We start from the raw sequence: 22976 nt of genomic DNA, 5'->3' as shown, positions 1-22976 counted from the left end.
GGTAATTGATGCTAGATCAATTGTTAATTTTAAATCTGGGATTGATAGATGTTATCCAAAGATATTAAGAGATATTGGGCAAAGACCGTTACATGGATTTCATTCACAGATCAGCCATGATCTCACTGAATGGCGGAATAGGCTGGAGAAGCTAAACGGCCTCCCCGTGTTCTGATGTTTCTAATAACCTCGCAGGGCGTGGTTGACTTTGACATTTTTGTTCTGTTGAAGGTGCAAGTTGTTGTTGTTGTTCAATAATTTACCATAATCTACGCTTGAGGCTCGTCAGCAGATGTCAGGAAGCCGTAAGCAAGTTGGCACAATAGGGCAACAATGCTCAGTCTGGTCTTTTCCTCACCTCGCATTCATGTCTAGCAGCAGTCACTACACCTTAACTGGTGTTCCCACCTCTGCCCCAGCTGATGATCAGCTCAGTTAGCACAAGCCAGATCTGAGATGTTGTTCAACAGTCTGTTTTGGTGATGTTGCCGGGCAAACTGACAGTAGTTGCGAAGGCCAACAGCACATGGAGCCCAAATTGTTGCTCACTGAACTGACATGAGAATTGGAATTTTGGGTTAGTTTGCTTTTGTGCAGGAACTTCAGACAGAAGTATGAAAAAAAAACGCTCTCACACCACACTACTTAAAGCATTCTCTGAACTACAGTCTTATTCACAGTCACAGTTGCCAACAATAGAATGGAAATTAACACTGCATCCAAATAAATCAAATCTGCACCTTAAGTGGACCCACTCCATGAGATTACATCTCTCTCAGTCGCATTGTTTACAGACGGGTCCACCTGGGAATTTATTCCCTTCATGCTAGCAGGAGAGAGTTAGGCTCAAAACCACAGTCCAGTCAAAGCTTTGTCACTGATTTTAAAGCACAGTTTTGGGTGACCCTTCCAAATAAAAGAAAGTCACAGAATTATCCATGGCAAAGACATAAAATAACAACACTGGATTGTCAAAACGTACCCTACAGGTTATATATAAGTTTAAAGGCCCATCTCCTAATAATTGCAGGTATCTGATGCCATAACAGATCTGGGTATTCTAACTGAAGAATTATCTGACCTTAATGAGTCAACAGCGCTAAAACGGAAACCCAAACGACAAACTACAGAATAAGAAATAAAAACTGAAAATGCAGGAAATATTCAGCAGTAGAGAGAGCATAGTTAACGTTTCAAGTTGATGTTTCATCAGAACTGGAATAAAGTTAAAGATATATAGTTTTTAAGCAAATACAGAGGCAGAGAAAGGAGGAAAAGAAAAGTAGAGTAAAAGGGAAAAAGTGTTATAGGGTGAAGGCAAAAGGCGATAATAATGGGACAAGAAATAAAAGATGGGTGTGGAGGACGTGCAAACAGTAATAGCAGGTTCATTATCAATATCTGTTGTATGAAAAGAACGATATGATCTGAAAGGTCATCATCCTCAAACAACTCGGGTTTTCTCTCCAGAGGTGCTGCCAGACCTAATGAGTATTACCAGCATTTTTTGTTTTTAATTCAGATTTCCATCAGCCACAATATTTTACTTTTGCAGAGCATGGTTGCACTGAGTGCAAATAATCCCGAGCCTGTCTGGGGCTCAAAGGTCATACTGCTAGCACTCTCAAGATAAAGTTCAGGCACCCCTGCTGAGACTCTACAACCCAAGAGCATGTTATATCTTATGTCTGCAGCAATTGCACATGTAGTTTATGCAACATGTTGCACTATTACAGGTTTCATTTTCTAAATCATCACTACGCATCCTGTCATGCTAGATGCACACAGTTGGCAATACAGGTGCTCCTTCTAATCCCAAGCTAATTTGTAACAGTGATCTCAAGTCATCACACTGAAAATGGCAAAACTTGAGGTTAGACCTTACACCCACTGGCACATTTTCATCCATGACAAATTTTGGGAATTGATTTGTGTACTGGGAACAAGACTTTAATTCCTGAATTAGTAATGGAGTCCCTGTGCCTTGGAAGGGCAGTTATTACTGTGAGCCATGCAACAAATGGGCTCTGTACAGAAAGACTCAATTTCCTCAGCAAAAACATATCCTACACTCCAGCTCCACAAATATGAGCCTTTCCTAGAACAGTAAATATAATAGCAAGGGTAATTATATTAGGTGATTTCAACTTTCCCAACATTAATTGGGATAGACATAGTGTTAAGGGCTTGGATGGAGTGGATTTCTTGAAACGTGTGGAGAACTTTTTAGGTCAATATGTAGAGGGTCCAACAAGGGACAGCACAGTGCCAGGCCTAATTCTGGGGAATGAAGCCAGACAGGTGGCTGAGGTGGTGGTGGGGGAGCATTTTAGTGATAGCAACTACAACATGGTACAATTTAAACTAGTTATGGACAAAGAAATAGACACGGTGCAAAAAAATGTTTTGGATTGGGGGAGAGTGGATTTTAGTAAAATAAGTCAGGATCTGGCCAAGGTAGATTGGGAACAGCTGCTTGTGGGGAAATCTACAGAGGAACAGTGGGGGGGCATTCAAAAAGGAAATGGGGAGGGTACAGGCTCAACATGTTCCCTCTAGGGTGATAGGAAGGAGTAACAAGCCCAGCAAACCATGGACCAGAGAGATTCAGGATATGAGAAGGAAAAGAGAGGCTTTTAGCAGGTACAAAGGGAGGAAATGTGGAGTACAGAAAGTGCAGGATGGAGCTTAAGAAAGCAATTAGGAGAGCAAAGAAGGGATATGAGAAAGCTCTGGCTGGTAAAAGTAGGGAAAATCCCAAGATATTCTATAAGTATAGCAATGGGAAGAGGGTAACCAGGGAAAGAGCTGGGCCCATTAGGGATAAAGGGGGCAATCTATGGGTGGAGCCAGATGACATCGCTAGAGTGTTGAATGAATACTTCAAATCCGTCTTCACCCAAGAGCATGAGGATGAAGATATCAAACTCGGGGAGAGAGACTGCGAGGTTCTTGAGCAAATTGATATAGGGAGTGACATGGTATTGGCAGGCTTAAAAGTGGACAAATCTCCAGATCCGGATGATTTGTGTCCCAGACTACTGAGGGAGGCAAGGGAGGAGATCGCAGGGGCTCTGACCCAAATTTTTAATTCCTCTCTGGCCACGGGGGAGGTGCCACAGCTAATGTGGTTCGACTCTTTAAGAAGAGTTGTAGAGAGAAGCCAGGGAGTCTCACGTCAGTGTTAGCGGAACTATTGGAGAAAATACTGAAGGAAAGAATCTATCTCCACTTGGAGAGGAAAAGTTTGATCAGGGATAGTCAGCATGGCTTTGTCAGAGGGAGGTCATGCCTAACAAATTTGATCGAATTTTTTGAGGAGGTGACCAGGTGTGTAGATGAGGGTAGTGCAGTTGATGTAGTTTATATGGATTTCAGCAAAGTCTTTGACAAGGTCCCACATGGGAGACTTATAAAGAAGGCAAATGCACATGGGATACAGGGTAATTTGAAAAGGGGGATTCAAAATTGGCTTAGTTGTAGGAGACAGAGGGTGATGACAGAAGGATGCTTTAGTGACTGGAAGCCAGTGCCCAGTGGCATACCACAGGGATCCATGCTGGGTCCCTTATTATTTGTCATTTATACAAACGATGTAGATGACAACGTGGGGAATAGGATTAGTAAGTTTGCGGATGACACAAAGATTGGCCGGGTGGTTAACAGTGAGGTTGAGTGTCTTGGGCTACAGGAAGATATTGATGGGATGGTCAAATGGGCAGATAAGTGGCAGATGGAATTTAACCCTGAAAAGTGTGAGGTGATACACTTTGGAAGGAGTAATTTGACAAGGAAGTATTTAATGCACGGCATGACACTAGGAAGTTCTGAGGAAAAAAGGGACCTTGGCACGTGTGTCCATAGATCTCTGAAGGCGGAGGGGCATGTTAGTGGGGTGGTGAAAAAGGCAAATGGGACACTTGCCTTTATCAATCGAGGCATAGATTACAAAAGTAGGGAGATCATGTTGGAGTTGGTGAGGCCACAGCTGGAGTACTGTGTGCAGTTCTGGTCGCCACATTATAGGAAGGATGTGACTGCACTGGAGGGAGTGCAGAGGAGATTCACCAGGATGTTGCCTGGGATGAAACATTTAAGTTATGAAGAGAGGTTCGATAGACTTGGGTTGTTTTCATTGGAGCAGAGAAGACTGAAGGGAGACCTGATTGAGGTGTACAAGATTATGAGTGGCATGGACAGGGTGGATAGGGAGCAGCTGTTCCCCTTAGTTGAAGGGTCAGTCACAGTGGGGCATAAGTTCAAGGTGAGGGGCAGGAGGTTTAGTGGGGGGATGTGAGGAAAAACCTTTCTCGTGGTGACGGTATGGAATGCGCTGCCTGGGAGGGTGGTGGAGGTGGGTTGCCTCACATCCTTTAACAAGTACCTGGATGAGCACTTGGCACGACATAACGTTCAAGGCTATGGGCCAAGTGCTGGTAAATGGGATTAGGTAGGTAGGTCAGGTGTTTCTCACATGTCGGTGCAGACTCGATGGACTGAAGGGCCTTTTCTGCACTGTCAGATTATGTGAAGTAGAATATGAACCGTAATATACAATGAGATCGAATGCATTACATTGCAGTTGATTTCTGGAGTAAAACTCAGCACTTGGACCACTGATACTTGTAACAAAATTGCCCATCTTCTGGCAATACACATGATTTCTCAAAAATGGAGATTACCACATGGAGCCCTTCATTGTCTCAACTTGCTGAGGGATTCAGCTTGCTCCTAGCTACAACTAAAGGTAAAAATAGTTCCATGAAATCTGAGATTGCAGTGAGTTCAGGTACTTAAAAAGAAAAATACTGTAAATGCTGGAAATATGAAATATAAACAGAAAATCCTGGAAATACTCAAGTAACCTCTGCAGAGAGAAACAGAGTTAATATATCAGGTCGATGACCCTTTATCAGAAAATAGGTCTACTCTGATGAAAGGTCATCAACTTGAAGCATTAACTCGGTTTCTCTTTCCACAGATGCCACCTTACCTGCTGAGCAGTGTCAGCATTTTCTAACAGTTCAGCACAAAATTGCCAAGGCTCTCAAAATGGGTGAAACAACTACAACATCTCTGATGTGTGCGCCAAGCGCTGGAAAGGGAAGAGTGCCTGGAGTGCTGAGGTCTAGTAATAAGATTAGAGACAGGCTTTGAAAATTAATACAAGCCCACATATTGAAAGAAAGCTACAAGGTTATAATCTAATCAATATGGTATAAATCAATTGCCAAAAATTCAGTCAAAGACCCATTCACTTTATGATAATCAATTTAAGGCACCATTTGGGATATAGTAAACTGCAGCTCTAATTTGCTACAGCAACTTCCCACTCAAAAATTCTAACTTAGACACTGTTGCAGAACAAAGGTATATTCACCAGAGGAAGAGGAGGACAGGACAACAGTATTGGGCAGTCAGTGGCGATCAGTTTGGATTTTCTCACAAACTGCTAAAGAAAGCCAGATGAACAGACTTCCAAGTATGCCATTTGTTCCAGAGAAAATCTAAAGTGTGTGTAACATATAAAGCCTACCTCTGATCAATCTTTCTGTCACCTGTCTTAATGACTCAAATTTGGTCTGCTCTTGTGAAGTGCCTTGGGACCTTTTACTATATTAAGGGCACTATATAAATGCAAGTTGTTGTTGTTATGACCATATTTTTGATTATGTTGACCAGCGATCTATCAATGACCCAAACAAGACCTCTTGGTAAAGATGCAATCGTAACTGCTACTGACTGCCAAAAGATTTTTATACACGTGTAAACACTTGATAACATTTAACTACTTGTTTGATTTCTCGATGTACACTTGTTAATGTTCCATTAATCTGACATTCATCCACTGACACTATTCTGTTCCACTTCTTAGCAACCTGCTTAGACTCATACCAATTACTTGGTTCCACTTGCTTGGTAATTGATTTCTTACACCCAATTAATTTTTTAAAAAATTCATTCATGGGATGTGGGCATCGCTGGCTAGGTCAGCATTTATTGCCCATCCTTAATAGTCCTTGAGGTGGTGGTGGTGAGCTGCCTTCTTGAACCGCTGCAGTCCATGTGGTGTAGATACACCCACAGTGCTGTTAGGAAGGGAGTTCCAGGATTTTGGCTCAATAACAGTGAAGGAATGGTGATATATTTCCAAGTCAGGATGGTGTGTGGCTTGGAGAGGAATTTGTAGGTGGTGGTGTCTGCTGCCCTTGTCCTTCTAAATGGTAGTGCTCGTGGGTTTGGAAGGTGCTGTCTAAGGAGCCTTGATACGCTCCTGCTGTGCATCTTGTAGAGGGTACACACTGCTGCCACTGTGCGTAGGTGATGAAGGGAGTGAATGTTTGTGAATGTGGTGCCTGTCAAGCGGGCTGCTCTGTCCTGGATGATGCCGAGCTCCTTGAGTGCTCTTGGAGCTGCACTCATGCAGGCAAGTGGGGACTATTCCATCACACTCCTGACTTGTGCCTTGTAGATGGTGAACAGGCTTTGGGGAGTCAGGAGGTGAGTTACTCACCCCAGGATTCCCAACCTCTGACCTGCTCTTGTAGCCACAATATTCATATGGCTAGTCCAGTCCAGTTTCTGGTCAAAGAGGATAGTGAGGGATTCAGCGATAGTAATGCCATTAAATGTCAAGGGGCAATGGTTAGATTTGCTCTTGTTGGAGATACTCATTGATGGGCAGCTGTGTGGCGCAAATGTTATTTGTCACTTGTCAGTCCAAACCTGGGTAGTTCCAAGGTCTAGCTGCATTTAGACATGGACTGCTTCAGTATCTGAGGAGTCGCGAATGGTGATGAATAATGTGCAATCATCAGCGAACATCCCCACTTCTGACCTTATGATGGAAGGAAGGTCATTGATGAAGCAGCTGAAGATGGTTGGGCCTAGGTCAGTGATGTCCTGGATCTAAGATGATTGACTTCCAACAATCAGAACTATCTTCCTTTGTGCTTGGTGTAACTCCAACCAATGGAGGGTTCTCTCCAATTTCCATCGACTCCAGTTTTGCCAGGGCTCCTTCATGCCACACTTGGTCAAACACTGCCTCGATGTCAAGGGCAGTCACACTCACCTCACGAGTTCAGCTCTTTTGTCCATGTTTGAACCAAGGTTGTAATGAGGTCAGGAGCTGAGTGACCCCAACTGAATGTCAGTGAGCAGATTATTGCTCAGCAAGTGCCACTTGATAGCACTGTTGATGACCCTTTCTGTCACTTTACTGAACAGGATGCTACGCTAATTGTTGCTCTCGCTGGGTTAGAGAGCATATGCACAATTCCATCATTACTCCTCCACTTCTCCTATGCTTTTCAACTTTGGTCTCAGTCCTGAGAAGACATTGGCAACATCCTACAGTTTAATGACACTGTTTCAAAATAAAGCAGGTATACTGGCACAAAACGTATTCAGTTTTGCACCACAAACAAGTTGAAGGACTTGTTAACGAAACAGTTTAAGCAATAATCAGATGCCAAGATTGGCATCATTTTGCCGCTAATTCTTGATTACAACACCTTATTTACTTCTGCGGTTTCCTTCACTTTGGGTTCTCATGTGGTGAGAAGTGTGCTACTCATTGCCAGAGAATTCCACACCTCTAAGCAACCCCCATAAGGCACAGTGGAATGACACACTGGTTCTTTCCAAATGATGGCCTCCTGAGCTTGACCATAACATTACAGGAAACACCAGAGTACAGACACTTCATTTGGGGAAAGACTTGACTTTGGGGGCAAAACTACTGCAACATGGCCTCATGCATGTTTATTACATGCCAGCAAAAGTGGTCGTCAGCAAAGTTCAGAATGTAGACAATCTTCCCATCTCATCAATCAGGCCCTAGGATATAGCAAAGGAAGGTGGATTTATAAAACCTTCACTCAAATCTACTGTGATCGGCAGTCTTACTGGTGGAATCTGCAGGGTAATGAACAAAAGCTGTGAGTTAGCTAAGTGGTCAAAGGAAGGATGGGGGAAGAGAGAAGAAAGAAATAGAAGCAGGAGTAGACCATTGTGCACTCCGCCATTCAATACCATCATGGCTGATTATCTGCCTTAGCTCCACTTCCTCGTGCACTCCCCATACTCCTTGATTCCAAGGCCACAAATCGGTGAATCCCAGCCTTAAATATACACAATGAATGTGCATCCACAAACTCACGTGGCGCAGAATGCCATAAGTTCACAGCCTTTGAGCGAAGAAATTTCTACTCAACTCACTCCTAAGTGATCAGTTCCGAGAGAAAAAGGAGAATGGGAAAAGACAAACTTTTATTGAAGCTGTGCTAAAATGGGGGCATTTGATAATAGGAGAAACCCCATCCTATTCCCCAGCAGTATTATCCCTCACCTTGAAAACCACACACGTACACCTACACTTCAAATATCAGCTTTTTCCACAAGACGTAGTTCAATACTATAGGACTCTTGAAACAGGGAATGTCAGAGGAGCAGTGATTCATTGAAGTAAGCAGCAGTCAACAGCTGCAAACATCTGACTGAAAGCCCATCCATCTCCACACAGCTTCCAGTCAAGGATGTTTACAGCAGTATAAACTGCCAGCAATCAATACCGTCAAGATGGGTAAGAGATCACTTATAACTAAAAAAACTTAACAATCCACACGCTAGAACTAGATTTGCAATAACTTCACAACTGCTATGCAAAAGACTAGATATGATCAGAAACACAGGAATCCCAACCTACTGCCCCACTAACTGTTTCTTTTGCAACATGGCAAACAAGAGCACATCTAGAATTCCACTAACACCCCTTTGTGCCCAAATAGTTACGGTAATTGCCTAGGAAAAGACCCCTAACTCCCCCTCAAAAGATATTTTTATATCTCCTAGTGGGATGCAAGCCCAGGAATTTAAGCAATCGCTGCAAGTAGCGATACTAACCTAGAATATGGAGAATAAAACATTAAGACATAAACTGCAGCTTATCTGGTTATAAAGAGCAACTTTCCTGTATTATGTAATATCCCAATAGATAAAGGCCTACCCCTCCTTTAACTAACCAAACAGATAGCTAGTAGTAATCCACTGGCCCTAGTTACTAATTATGCCTGTACTACTCTAATGTCAGTCTAGGAGGATGTACTCGAGATTGAAGAGAAAACACGTACAGGCACAAAGACTGAACAAGCAGAGGTGCAAAGCAACAGCAACATTCATGTAAGCTTATTAAAGTTAAAACTCTCCACCATAACAGACCACTTCATTCCAACACCCTAGCCAGTCAAGCACATTGAGAGCCAGCTATCATTCTGGAAACCACAAGGTCTACGTATCATTCTTCAGAAAGAACCATGCCAATGGCTTCTGTGGGAAGGTAGCTTACTTCAGGCAGATTATAACGGAGCCAAGGTTTCTAAGGAAAGTGACCTAACAAGAAATTCATTCTGGTTTAGTAAATTGAAACAAGGATATTCAGAGAATTTTAGTGACAAGGTAACATAAACATCCAACTGAAAGCCGTATTTATCACGTAAAGCTTTCAGTTAAAGATGTTTACATGACCGCTGCACCAGAGCATAACTGAATGGATGGGGAATAAAAATGGACCGCACACACTTAAGACTAAACGGTTGATCTTATCAGAATCTAACAATATTTTCCTCTACATCCTACAGCTAACCAGCTCTTTTCCTGTCCTACTGTGCATTCCTCTGGCAAATTGCATCTCATTGGAGGCAGTAAGCCCTCCTCCATATGCCTCATTCCTTCTGAAGCTGTACCTCTTGAAAGCTGGAGACTGAAGCAAAAATACTAAAAAGTCAGCAACTGGTGTGAAAACCATCGACAGTCTGCCATGCAGAGTGATGGATCAATGTGGGTCTAGTGTATGGCTGAAGATTTTCATTTGTAGGCTCTTTTGAAAGTGGATTTCCTTCACCCAAACCGCACAGTACACAAGCACAGTAAAACCTGTCTAAAATGTAAGAAAAGCAAACACATTATGGACTTTGTTTGGAACAGGACCTCTTACAGTATCTTAATGAAACCATGGATGACTAGATAGCATCATATGAAACTGAACTCCAACCACCTCAGGTTAAATATCCCCAAATCTGGGTCATAAAAATTAATCCACATCACCACCTAAATGATAGTGCCCTAACAGATGGGCAGTGGATAGAGATTATTCATATTGCAGTGAACTTTCAATTCCCCACTTCTGAATAATCTGTCACATAAATAGTTTATTAAAAAAAATAAACAAAATGAAATTATCAAAAAGAAATTCAGACTTCCACTTTCTATTTTTCTACCCAAAAAATACAGAGAATACAAATTTTAAAAATATTTGCTCATGTATTCTGCCACCAGAAGGCACTGTTTCATTTTGCTGAAGAAAATAATTCAATGCAACTACTTAATCCTTAGCCAATGAACATAAGCCCTCTTAAATAGGAGCACCAAATTACCAGGTTTAAGGGGCAGGGTGAAAAAAAGAGATTTAGATTTCTGATGATCTGCAATACGCACAGATTTTTTTGCTCCTTACCTGTCGTTTTGGAGGTTTCAACTCATCTCTAGGAACAATGTCAATCAGAAAATCAAACTGATCGAACTTAGTGATGGCCATTGCAATGTCATTCCTCTGTCAGGAGGGAAACATCAGAAGTATTTCAGAAACAGGTATGGTAACAGAGCAGCAATACAAACAGGTGACAGGTGTCTGAGATAGGAGGTTAAATTTTGCAGAAAGCACCAGTTCATTTGGGAAAATGAAGGGAGTTTCCATCCACAACATCATAATTCAATGATAGAAAATCTACTTCATTCTTACCCCAAAGCACAAATGTAGTTCTAGCTTCTGGAATGAATCTGGGTTAGGCAAGCACTGAGCAGTTTGAAAAGTGTCTGAGGAATATGAGAAAGTGCATAGGTGGGATTGATCTATCAAAAGGAAGGGAGTGGCTGTTGCACCTCATGCTCTCTTACTGTTCCTTAGAGCTTTTGTTATGAATTTAGAAGCTGGACTGGCACCCTGGTTAGTTATATTGCATTAAAATATTTTACTGCTGAGTCAGTTAAACTCTTAGCAGTAAGATAAAGTTCAAATCTTTTATGTCAGACTGCAGCCAAACAGACCTGTCCAAGTACTGGCCTTTAACCTTCCCTTGTACTGAACAGCATTTAACCCTCATCCCTCAAAAATAAAACTAGCTCTTTATTAATGCACGGCTGGCTCCCAAAAGCTTAAGAGTCCATCGACATTGGAATTGTTAGTATATCCCAAGGCCCCCAAACAAGGCAGTGAGAAAATGTACTGAAAACATCAGAATTTGGAGCATCTGTTATGTACCCATGGCTACATTCTAGTTAGTGCTGAACTGATCAGTCTCAGCCACAGCAGCTGAGATGAGACAATGTATTGCAATATTTCTGGGCAAATGGGAAAATGGAGAGAGAGTAGAGGAAAGAAGAACTAGTCACAGTTTCCAATCTTTCCTATCAAATAATTCCCAAAACAAAATGAATGGTATGGGTTTCAGATTAAGAACAGGGTTTAGCTTAGTTCTGGTCCAATCACTACCTTCCCACCCCTCTCATTCACAGGAAACACTCAGTCCAAGCCAACCCTGATGGACAACTACTTAAGAGAGGTACCACTGTGTCACCACCACTCAACAACTACCCCACTGCCTATGGAATCATACATCAAAGGCAATGAAAAAACAATGGGAAATTTAAAAGTTATGTTTCTTTGTGTCTATATTTAAATTCTATTCTATCAGGCATGTAGCCTGTTGCCCTCTGCTGAGAGCAGCCTGGGGCTCATTCATACATTCCTCTTCTGTTTGTGGAGATGTACCACTTTTGCTGAGATTTTAGCAAGGCTGCAAGCTGCGATATTTATTGGAAGAAAACTCTGGTCTAACCTCATAGACCAGATGAGTGTGTCAGACAGATTCAAAACCACACCTTAGGAAGACTTTTTGATTCAACTAGACAAAGGTTAATGCATTAAACCCTCTCATATCAAAAATAAGATCCACACCAATGAGATTAAAGTCTGTTATTTTGGCTACACCAGCTGTTAACTACTTCCACAGTCAGCAGCAATAACCACTTGTGTAGGAATAATCTGACACCAAAATAGGTGTTCATGTTAAACAGCAGCACTGATGCTGTTATTGCTCAAAACAAATAGTGCATCAAAACATAATTCTAATTAAGCAACTTTTAGTGAAAATAGCAGCTGTGATAATAAATCCTCCTTTTAGGTATTCCGTCAAAACTTGTGTCATTCACATTATTCTGCTTTGACTGGGAGTGTGGGACAACCAGTGCATAAGCATCCCACGTGGGTGTGACTAATACAGAGGAATGTTGAAGAAAGAAACCCTCTTAAGACAATTCTCCTTTTCCCCAGCTGATAGCAATAGTCCTGGTCTAAAGTGGAAGTCTGCAGATCAGTTGAGGCAGGCCTCCTTGCACAGTCTGATCCTCTCTTGCTGCTGGATTAGCATATTCTCACTTTAATTCCTCCTTTGCAGTCCAACTTCCTATTTTAGCAAGCCTGGTGTTCAGAATACCTGCAGAGTCCTGCGTTTGTTATCTTCAGTGTGTATCCACGCTCGCAAGGATAACTCTGTAATGAAAATTTGAGCTGCCTTCGCAAACAGCACTGGTGCCTCTGCGCTGATCATCTACAAAGATAAAAGGAGAATGTGATGGTTACATCCTAAAAGTCAGCGCTCCTGTCATCTGCTGTTAGTGAGGACAGGCTGATCAAAGCACTTCCATTGATAGTACCTTACTAATACAGGGCTGCAAGGCACTGCTCACTCTACAAAGTCCCATATATTCTAGCAGCTTATAAGCAATTTAAACACCATCCCCAATTTTGTGCTACTCGGCTGCAATTTGAAACAGCAACTGGCAATCTGGGTTTTATACTTAAAAGTTTATAAAATGATCACTTTTCAAGATTAGGCAGGAGAGTAATTTAAAGATTTCAAAAATTCCTTTGATGTTTATCCTTCCATCAGGAATTCACAACTACAGGGAAAACATTCAAACTTCAGTTATTTGCTGAACAGGTTTTAGTTGTTGTTTTAATAGGTGAGACACCACTTACCTTGTTCAACACTACAGGGTATAACAATTGTTGGTATATAAAGGGTATTAAGTAATAGTTAATGAAAATATAATTTGATCTGATAGTTTTAAGTAAGGATGGGGGCCTTTTTAATTATGGACAGTGTCCATTTTAGACAGGATGTAAATATAAGCTATTGGTACACATCAAATGTCCACAAGCATAATCAGGCTACATGCAGAAAAACATGTTAAGCAAAACAGCAAGGTATTAATATACAAACCTTCACCAAAAATCCAAAACTGCACTCAAAACAATCCTTCCACAACATCTGTACACAGACCCTATGTAAGAAGAGGCTTCAAACAATGCGAGAGGGAGACACCCAGTGGGAGACTTCAAGCAGTGCGAGAGGGTGACCCCTCCCCCAGGCAAGAGGCTTCATTAAGCACGGGAGTGAGACCACCCCCCCACTCCCCCTCCCCAAAGCAAGAGGCTTCAAACAGTGCAAGGCGGAGATCTCCAGTAAGAAGGGCGGTGGCAGAGGTTCATTGGTGTATGTAATTTCACAGGGAAATGGGTAAGTGATTGGTTGGTGATTATTTTTTCATATCTTTCAAAACTCAATTTATTCATAATTTTAAGATTTTATACATAATAATACAAATGATAAAGATGTCAGGGAAGGTAATGTGTTATGACTGCAGAATGTGGATGCTTTTGAACACCGGTGTGATCCAAGGCAAGCATGTCTGCAGTAAGCATCTGTAGCTCAAAGTAAGAGAGCTGGAGGCCGATCTGCAGACACTGCGATGCATCATGGAGGGGGAAAAAAGTTACCTGACACTTTATTCCAGGAGGCAGTCACACCTCCTAGGATAGGTTCTTCTGATTTGGTCAGTGGTCAGGCACAGGAGGGTTTGACCACAAATAAGGCAGTAAGGGGATTGAGAAGGCAAAAGTGGAGGAGTCTCAGCTCTCACAACTGTCCAACAGGTTCAAGGTGCTTGCAACTGCAGGGTAGATAAGCGAACTAACCATGATTCAGGGAGCCATTCAAGCGGGGAGAGTTAATAGGAATGTAGGGGACAGTATAGTCAGGCACAGTATTGTTCACAGTTCTCTGCGCCAAGAAAGAAAGTCCAGAAGGCTGTGTTAACTTTCAGGTGCCAGGATTAAGGACATCTGATCTGGGCTGGAGAGGGACTTGCAGTAGGAGAGGGTTGATCCAGTGGTCATGGGCCACAGAGATACCTATGACATAGGTAGGAACAGGAAAGAGGTTCTGCTTTGGCAGTATGAGCAGCTAGGGGGTTAAACTAAAAAGCAGAACCTGAGCCATAAGCAAATTGGTGTCAGGTAAATACATCAGAGTTAAATACGTGGCTCAAAGATCAGTGTGGGAGAAATGGGTTTAAATTCATGGGGCACCTGCTCCAGTACTGTGAAAAGTGGGAGCTGTATCATTGGGACGGTCTTCACCTGAACCATGCTGGGACCAGTGTTCCAGTGAGTTGCATAACTAGGGCAGTAGGGACAATATGAGGTGTAATAAATTCAAGAGAGAAGATAAGGCAAGAGAGCAAGGTCACAATAAGGGGAAAGATAATCAGAGTGTGGCAGGGAGGGAGAGAGCATACAAACTTAAAAGTGAGCCAGCAGAAAAGGCTAGGGGTTGCAAAATAGTAAAAACGACAGAACTAAAGGCTCTTTATCAAAATGCACAAAGCATTCATAACAAAATGGATGAATTGAGAGCTCAAATAGAAATAAATATGTATGACCTGATACCCATTACAAAGATATGGCTGCAAGATGACAGTAGCTGGCACCTGAATATTCAAGGGTACATGACATTCTGGAAGGACAGAAATCTAGGAAAAGGTGGAGGGGTTGGTCTGTTAATTAAGGATGGCACTTGTACATTAGAGAGGGATGACCTTAGTTATGAAAGGTCAAGATGTAGAATCAGTTTGGGTAGAGATGAGAAATAGTAAAGGTAGGGAGTCACTTTTGAGAGTAACTTATAAACTCCCTAACCGTAACCACACTCCAGGGCAGGGTATATTGGAAGAAATAATGGGGGCTTGTGACAAAGGTACAGCAATGCATGATTTTAATTTGTGTGTAGATTAGGCGAATCAGGGAGAAGGTAATCATGTGTTTTGGAGACAGTTTCCCAGAGCAGCACATTCTACAGCCAACCAAACAGCAGGCTACGCTAGTAATTCTGGAAATGGGCAACAAGACAGGCTTGATTAAGAACCTCTTGGTAAAGGTGCTCCTCGGTAGCATTGATTATAACAAAGTGAATGTAAAATTCAGTCATAACGGAGAGAAGAGTGGGTCCAAGACTGGTCTTTTAAACTTAAAGGCAATTATAAGGGTCTGAAGACAGAGCTAGCTAAAGTGAACTGGAGAATTAGGTTAAAGGTTAGGTCAGTAGAGATGCAGTGGCAGATATTTAAGGAGATATTTCATAATACTCAGAAAACTATACAAGCCAGTGAGAAAGAAAGGCTCTAGGGGAACAATGCATCATCTGCGGCTAACTAAGGAAGTTAAAGATAGTATCAAATTGAAAGAAAAAGCGTATAATTCCACGAAGATGAGTGGCAGGTCAGAAGATTAGACAGTGCAAAAAGCCAACAAAAAAATGACCCAAAGAATAAAATGGTTGGAGAAATTAGAGTACGAGAGAAAGCTGGCTAGAAATATAAAACAGATAGTATGAGTTTTTACAGATATTTAAAAAGGAAAAGGCTAATTAAGGTGAGCGTTTGTCATCTAGAGAGTGAGTGTCTGGGGAATTAATAACAGAAAATAAGGGAACGGCTCATGAATTGAATAGATACTTTGCACTGGTTTTCACTGTAGAGGATACAAGTAACATCCCAGAAATAATTGTGAATCAAGAGGTGAATAGGAGTGAGAAACTTAAAACAGTTACAATCAGCAGGGAAAGGGTACTGAGAAAATTATTAAAAGTCAAAGCTGCCAAGTCCCTGGGTTCTGATGGACTTCATCCTAGGGTCTTAAAAGAAGTGGCTGTTGAAATAGTGGATGAATGGGTTTTAATTTTCCAAAATTCCCTAGATTCTGGAAAGGTCCCATTAAACTAGAAAATAGCAAGTGTAACTCTATGTAAGAAAGAAAGGAGACAGGAAACTACAGGCTAGTTAGCTTAACATCGTCATTGGGAAAGTGCTGAAATCTATTAGTAAAGGAGGTTATAGCAGGGCACTTAGAAAATATCATTGCAATCAGGCAGAGTCAACATGGTTTGATGCAAGGGGAATAGTGCTTGACTGATTTATTGGGGTTATTTGAGGAAGTAACAAGCAACGTGGATAAAGGGGCACCTGTGGATGTGGTGTACTTAGATTTCCAGAAGCATTTGATATGGTGCCACATCAAAGTTTACTATACAAAATAAGAACTGATGGTGTAGGAGGTGACATATTAGCATGGATAAAGGATTGGTTAGCTAACAGGAAAAGTAGAGTAAGAATAAATGGGTTATTTTCAGGTTTGCAAGATGTAACAATTGGAATGCCACAGGGATCAGTGCTGGGGCCTCAGCTATTTATAATCTATATCGATGACTTGGCTGAAGGGGCCGAATAGTTGGTTGCTAAATTTGCTGATGACACAAAGATAGGAAGGAGAGTAAGCTGTGAAGGGGACATAAGGAGTCTACAAAGGGACATGCATAGGTCAAGTGAGCAGGCAAAAATTTGGCAGATGGAGTATAATGTCAGAAAATGTGAACTTGTTCACTTTGGCAGGAAGAATGGAAAAACAGCATATTATCTAATGGAGAGAGGTTGCAGAACTCTGGGAAACAGAGGAACCTGGGAGTCCTGGTACATAAATCACAAAGTATGCAAGTATAGCAAGTGATTAGGAAGGCAAATGGAATGTTGGCATTTATTGCAAGAGGAATGAAACATAAAAGTAGAGATGTTTTGCTACAGTTGTACAGGGCACTGGTGAGATCACATTGAGAGTACTGTGTACAATTTTGGTGTCCTTATTTAAGAAAAAACTACATTAGAAGCAGTTTAAAGAAGATTCACTTGATTGCTTCCTGTGATGAGGGCATTATCTTATGAGGAAAGAATCGACAGGTTCAGCCTGTATACATTGGGGTTTAGAAGAACGAGAGGTGATCTTATTGAAACAGAAAGGGCAAAATTTTTAGCTCGGGGGTTGGGTGCATCCCCAACCCGACCGAGTGTAAAATGATTTGTGATGTCATTGGGCAAACATCCAGATGTCATCGCGCACTTGCATGATATTTCGGTTGGTAGGCGCGTGCCAGAGTCCGCAGCACGCCCGCCAACAATTAAAAGGCGATTAGAAAGTTAAAAGAAATTTTTCTTTCCAAAAGCAAATAAAAATAAAATAAAATTTTAAAAAATAACATGTCCCTGCTCATGTGACAGCCATATGAGGGGACATGTTTTATAACATTTATAAAATCTTTATTATTTTCTTTGAAATCTGTTCATCTCCCTGAGGCAGCTCTGTGCCTCAGGGAGACTTGCAAGTGTGCACTTGCGTGCATGTGCGAAGTTCGGGCTTGCTCCGCTCCCACTCCCCTGCCTGCAGAGGCAATGTTGCCGCTCGCGTTTCACGCTGAGCAGGCCAACTAGCTCACCGGCGTGAGATCACGGTCCGACCCGACCATGGGCAGGGGTTGCTTCCCACCTGCCCCCGCCCGACATGGGCAAGATTCTGCCCCAGATCTTGAGGGAACTTGACAAGGTGGATGCTGAAAGAATATTTCCCCTTGTGGGAGAGATCAAAATAAGGGGGTCACAGTTTAAAATAAGGGATTTCCCAAGACAGGCGAAGAGAAATTTTTTCTCTCAGATGGTTGTGAGCCTGTAGAACTCTGTTTCTCACGGAGTGGTACATGCGGGGTCGTTGAATATTTTTAAGACAAAGATAGATAGATTCGTGACTAACAAGGGGGTCAAAGGGTATTGCGGGTAGGCAGGAATGTGGCATTGAAGCCAAAAATCAGATCAGCCATGATCTTATTGAATGGCGGAGCAGGCTCGAGGGGCCAAATGGCCTACTCTGCTCCTAATTCATAAGTTTGTATGTTCCCCATCAACAATATTACATTAAAAATTCCTATATTCATATTTACAATAGAAATGGAAGTAAAACCCATTTTGCTGTAATTATGCCTTTACCCTCAAACAGAGGTGCTACAGTTACTTCACTTGGCGGCAGGGAGTGTAATTATAGTGTGACAGGTTTACATAGGAAGTTTCCATTTTAAGTGTGGACATATTTATAATGGAAGTATAAAGAAAAAAGTGAATGTTATTACTTTAAAACTGAATTATGTCTGCATGTCCTGGGCTGATTACCCACCTAGCATTTGACCCTGATTCATCTGATGCCTACATAGCCACAGGATTTGATAAATATACTGTATAAATAATACTTCTGTCCTCTTTCCTACTCTTACTCCTGCTCCTAATTTGTATGTTTGTATGTTGTTTCCTTTCTGCCATGCAATCCTGACAACAGGTTAATCTGTAAGATAAAACCTTGTGGAATTAACGCAAAGTTGCTATAAGGTAATAAAAATTAGCTATGCCCCATAGACAGAAAATTACTAACCTCTGAGCCTGCATGGTGTCTCATAGGGTTTGGTGTTAGGGACACTACTTTCTATGATCACTGTAAAATGGCCTGCATTTGGTTTTGGGAAAACGGTCTCCAACTTCACAGGTGATACAAAAGTGTGTATCAAAAGTGTTTCAAGCGACAGATATCTGCAAACAAATTTAGGTATGTAGGGAGAATGGGCAAACCTGTGTAAATAGTATTCAAGTTAGAAAACGCCATTGTTAAGTACATGGGCAGGACCAACAACAAGTATACTTACACCTTACAAGGAACCAAACTAAAAGCTCTTGAGGGAGAAAAAGATCCTGGCTTTGTAATCAATAATAGTCTATAATTCTCTAAAGACTCATGAACAATGCTGAGGAGCCACAACCAGCTAGGGTACTGGGTTGGATTTTCAGAACTTCTCACTATATAACAAAGCACACCATTTTGTTCTTGTAAAAGACCTTGGCTATACCACATTTAGAATACTGCATCCAGTTCTGGTTTCCTCAAATGGAGGGAGATATAGAAGCTTTGAAAGGGGTTCAGAGGAGGGCCACAAGAACGGCCAGCGTAAATGCTTTGGGAGATTTTATTACGTTAAAGGACTATATAAATGCAAAGTTCTTTTAAAACAACTCAAGGTAGGTTTACAAGTGTAGAATTCAGGGTGAGCTGAGGTGTATCACAAAATCACACAGTGCAGACTCAGCCCATCGAGTCTGCACCAATACGTGAGAAACACCTGACATACCTACCGAATCCCATTTACCAACACTTGGCCCATAGCGTTGAATGTTATGATGTGCCAAGTATTCATCCAGGTACTTTTTAAAAAGATGTGAGGCAAACCACCTCCACCACCCTCCCAGGCAGCGCATTCCAGACCGTCACCACCCTCTGGGTAAAAACGTTTTTCCTCACATCACCCCTAAACCTCCTCCTGCCCCTCACCTTGAAATTATGTCCCCATGTGACTGACCCTTCAATTAAGGGGAACAGCTGCTCCCCATCCACCCTATCCATACCCCTTGTACACCTCGATCTGGTCTCCCCTCAGTCTTCTCTGCTCCAACGAATACAACCCAAGTCTATCCAACCTCTCTTCATAACTTAAATGTTTCATCCCAGGTAACATCCTGGTGAATCTCCTCTGCACCCCCTCCAGTGCAATCACATTCTTCCTATAATGTGGTGACCAGAACTGCACACAGTACTCCAGCTGTGGCCTCACCAAGGTTCTATAGAATTCCACATGACCTCCCTACTTTTGTAATCTATGCCTCAATGGATAAAGGCAAGCATCCCATATGCCTTTTTCACCACTCCACTAACATGCCCCTCCGCCTTCAGAGGTCTACGGACACACTCACCAAGGTCCCTTTGTTCCTCAGAACTTCCTAGTGCCATGCTGTTCATTAAATACTTCCTTGTCAAATTATTCCTTCTCACTTTTCAGGGTTAAATTCCATCTGCCACTTATCCGCCCATTTGACCATCCCATCTATATCTTCCTGTAGCCCAAGACACTCAACCTCACTGTTAACCACCCGGCCAATCTTTGTGTCATCCGCAAACTTACTAATCCTATTCCCCACATTGTCATCTACATCGTTTGTATAAATGACAAATAATAAGGGACCCAGCATGGATCCCTGTGGTATGCCACTGGACACTGGCTTCCAGTCACTAAAGCAGCCTTCTGTCATCACCCTCTGTCTCGTACAACTAAGCCAATTTTGAATCCACCTTATCAAATTACCCTGTATCCCATGTGCATTTGCCTTCTTTATAAGTCTCCCATGTGGGACCTTGTCAAAGACTCTGCTGAAATCTATATAAACTACATCAACTGCACTACCCTCATCTACACACCTGGTCACCTGCTCAAAAAGTTCAATCAAATTTGTTAGGCATGACCTCCCTCTGACAAAGCCACGGTGAATATCCCTGATCAAACATTTCCTCTCCAAGTGGAGATAGATTCTCTCCTTCAGAATTTTCTCCAATAGTTCCCCTACCATTGACGTGGGACCCACTGGCCCATAGTTCCCTGGCTTCTCTCTACAACCCTTCTTAAATAGCAGAACCACATTAGCTGTTCTGCAGTTTTCTGGCACCTCCCCCGTGGCCAGAGAGGAATTAAAAATTTGGGTCAGAGCTCCTGCGATCTCCTCCCTTGCCTCCCTCAGCAGTTTGGGACACAAATCATCCGGAGCTGGAGATTTGTCCGCTTTTAAGCCTGCCAACACCTACCTCCAATACCTTGTCACTCCCTATACCAATTTGCTTAAGAACCTCGCAGTCTCTTTCCGAGATCGATACCTTCATCCTCATTCTCTTGGGTGAAGACAGGTGTGAAGTATTCGTTCAACACTCTACCGATGTCCTCAGACTCCACCGATGTCCTCAGACTCCACCCATAGATTGCCCCCTTGGTCCCAACTCTTTCCCTGGCCTGGTTATCCTCTTCCCATTGCTATACTTATAGAATATCTTGGAATTTTCCTTACTTTTACCAGCCAGAGCTTTCTCATATTCCCTCTTTGCTCTCCTAATTGCTTTCTTAAGCTCCACCCTGCATTTTCTGTACTCCACTAATGCCTTTGCTGATTTACTCCCCTTGTACCTGCTAAAAGCCTCTCTTTTCCTTCTCATCGTATCCTGAATATCTCTGGTCATCCTTGGTTCTCTAGGCTTGTTACTCCTTCCTATCAACCTAGAGGGAACATGTTGAGCCTGTACCCTCCCCATTTCCTTTTTGAACACGCTCCACTGCTCCTCTGTAGATTTCCCCACAAGTAGCTGTTCCCAATCTACCTTGGCCAGATCCTGCCTTATCTTACTAAAATCCACCCTCCCGCAATCCAAAACATTTTTTTGCAACTTGTCGATTTCTTTGTCCATAACAAGTTTAAACTGTACCATGATTGTGGTCGCTAAAATGCTCCCCCATCACCACCTCAGCCACCTGTCCAGCTTCATTCCCCAGAATTAGGTCGCACTGTGCCGTCCCTTGTTGGACCCGCTACATTTTGACCTAAAGTTTAAAGCATTAGATTGTGTTCCTTCTGAAGGATACATATAATTTAAGGAAAGTTAGTGTCATGGGCATACGGTTAGGATTAGCTTTGCACCGATTCCACAAGACTTCATCGTACAGATAACCAGTTGTGAGGAATGATTGGCAGAAGTGAAAAGGGATGAAAACAATACTCATACCATGGTTAACCAAATTCTGTGGTGTTGCACACAAGGAGTTAAAACCATATATGGACAGTATAATACTAAAAGATCATAGATCTATAGAATGAGTTGATGGTTCGTGGGTCAAGTGCTCCCTTCAAAAGAGAGCTGGGCCTGTTACTGGCTGGGGCAGAGATCATATTGTAAGTGAGGTAGGCAAGACACTTGTAATACAAGTCGGGGTCAATCTGGTCTCCTGGACTAGCTTTTTATTGTCCAAAGAAAATGAATCTTCTCGACTTCTCCACCCCATCCCCTGCCCTCCCCTTGAATTGATTTTTTTAGTTTTTCCTCTCCTAGGAGATTACATATATGCTGGTGGGTAGAGGATATCTAATCACAATGACTCGGGGAGCACAACTATATGGGGAAGGCTTGATAAACAAATGGTCTTTTCTTGCCTATCAGTTTTGAATGTTTGTATGAAGATGGAGTGGGCAGAGGATACTGTATTACAATTTCCTGAAATTTTGCTTGCATTCCAAGATAAAAGTTACCGCTTTAAAAATGCCTCCCAAGTATGTAATAACTCACCATGTCCATAAAATCCTAGCTCCCAATTTGCAGTGAAAATTCCTAGATTTAGTAGCCAGGTTGGGAGTGTTTCAGAGCCTCAGTGTATCACTGAATGATACTTCCAACACTGCATTCTCCATTAGTCGCAGCATGATGCAGCCACAGCAGAGGTTTTCCAACTAGGGTTCCAGATGCTCAAGGATGCACAATGGCATCAGGTCTTTTCCCCACATAAATAAAGACAGAAAATTCTGGAAATACTTGGGTCTGGCAGCAGCTATGGAGAGCGAAACGTGCAAATTGTTCTCTCCACAGATACTGCCAAACTGAGTGTTTCCAGCATTTTCTGTTTTTATTTCAGATTTCCAGCATCTGAAATATTTTCTTCTTGTACCAGCCGAACTACAACATTTCTGTTGCTATATACAAATCAAGGATTTTCCTATAGTAATAGCTGTTTCTCCAATACTGTCTTCCAGACCCAAGGTCCCAAGGAGTGTCAATATTTGTGGACTGT

General features: G+C 42.2%; 1 protein-coding gene across 7 annotated transcripts in view; it reads right to left on the bottom strand.

The window, feature by feature from the left end:
- Window positions 1–22976, bottom strand: part of nfyc (nuclear transcription factor Y, gamma) — a 92219-nt gene that overhangs the window by 41533 nt on the left and 27710 nt on the right. For all 7 annotated transcript variants that reach the window (XM_041212666.1, XM_041212667.1, XM_041212671.1 and 4 more), the window contains 2 exons: window positions 12555–12668; window positions 10517–10612 (listed from right to left, as the gene is read on the bottom strand). In XM_041212666.1, the coding sequence (XP_041068600.1) occupies window positions 10517–10612; window positions 12555–12668 (210 nt within the window). The remainder of the gene's footprint in view (window positions 1–10516; window positions 10613–12554; window positions 12669–22976) is intronic.

Source organism: Carcharodon carcharias, chromosome 19 (assembly GCF_017639515.1).
Source record: "Carcharodon carcharias isolate sCarCar2 chromosome 19, sCarCar2.pri, whole genome shotgun sequence".
Taxonomy (NCBI): domain Eukaryota; kingdom Metazoa; phylum Chordata; class Chondrichthyes; order Lamniformes; family Lamnidae; genus Carcharodon; species Carcharodon carcharias.
Note: the sequence above shows the minus strand (reverse complement) of the source record. Positions and strands in the feature narration are given on the sequence as shown.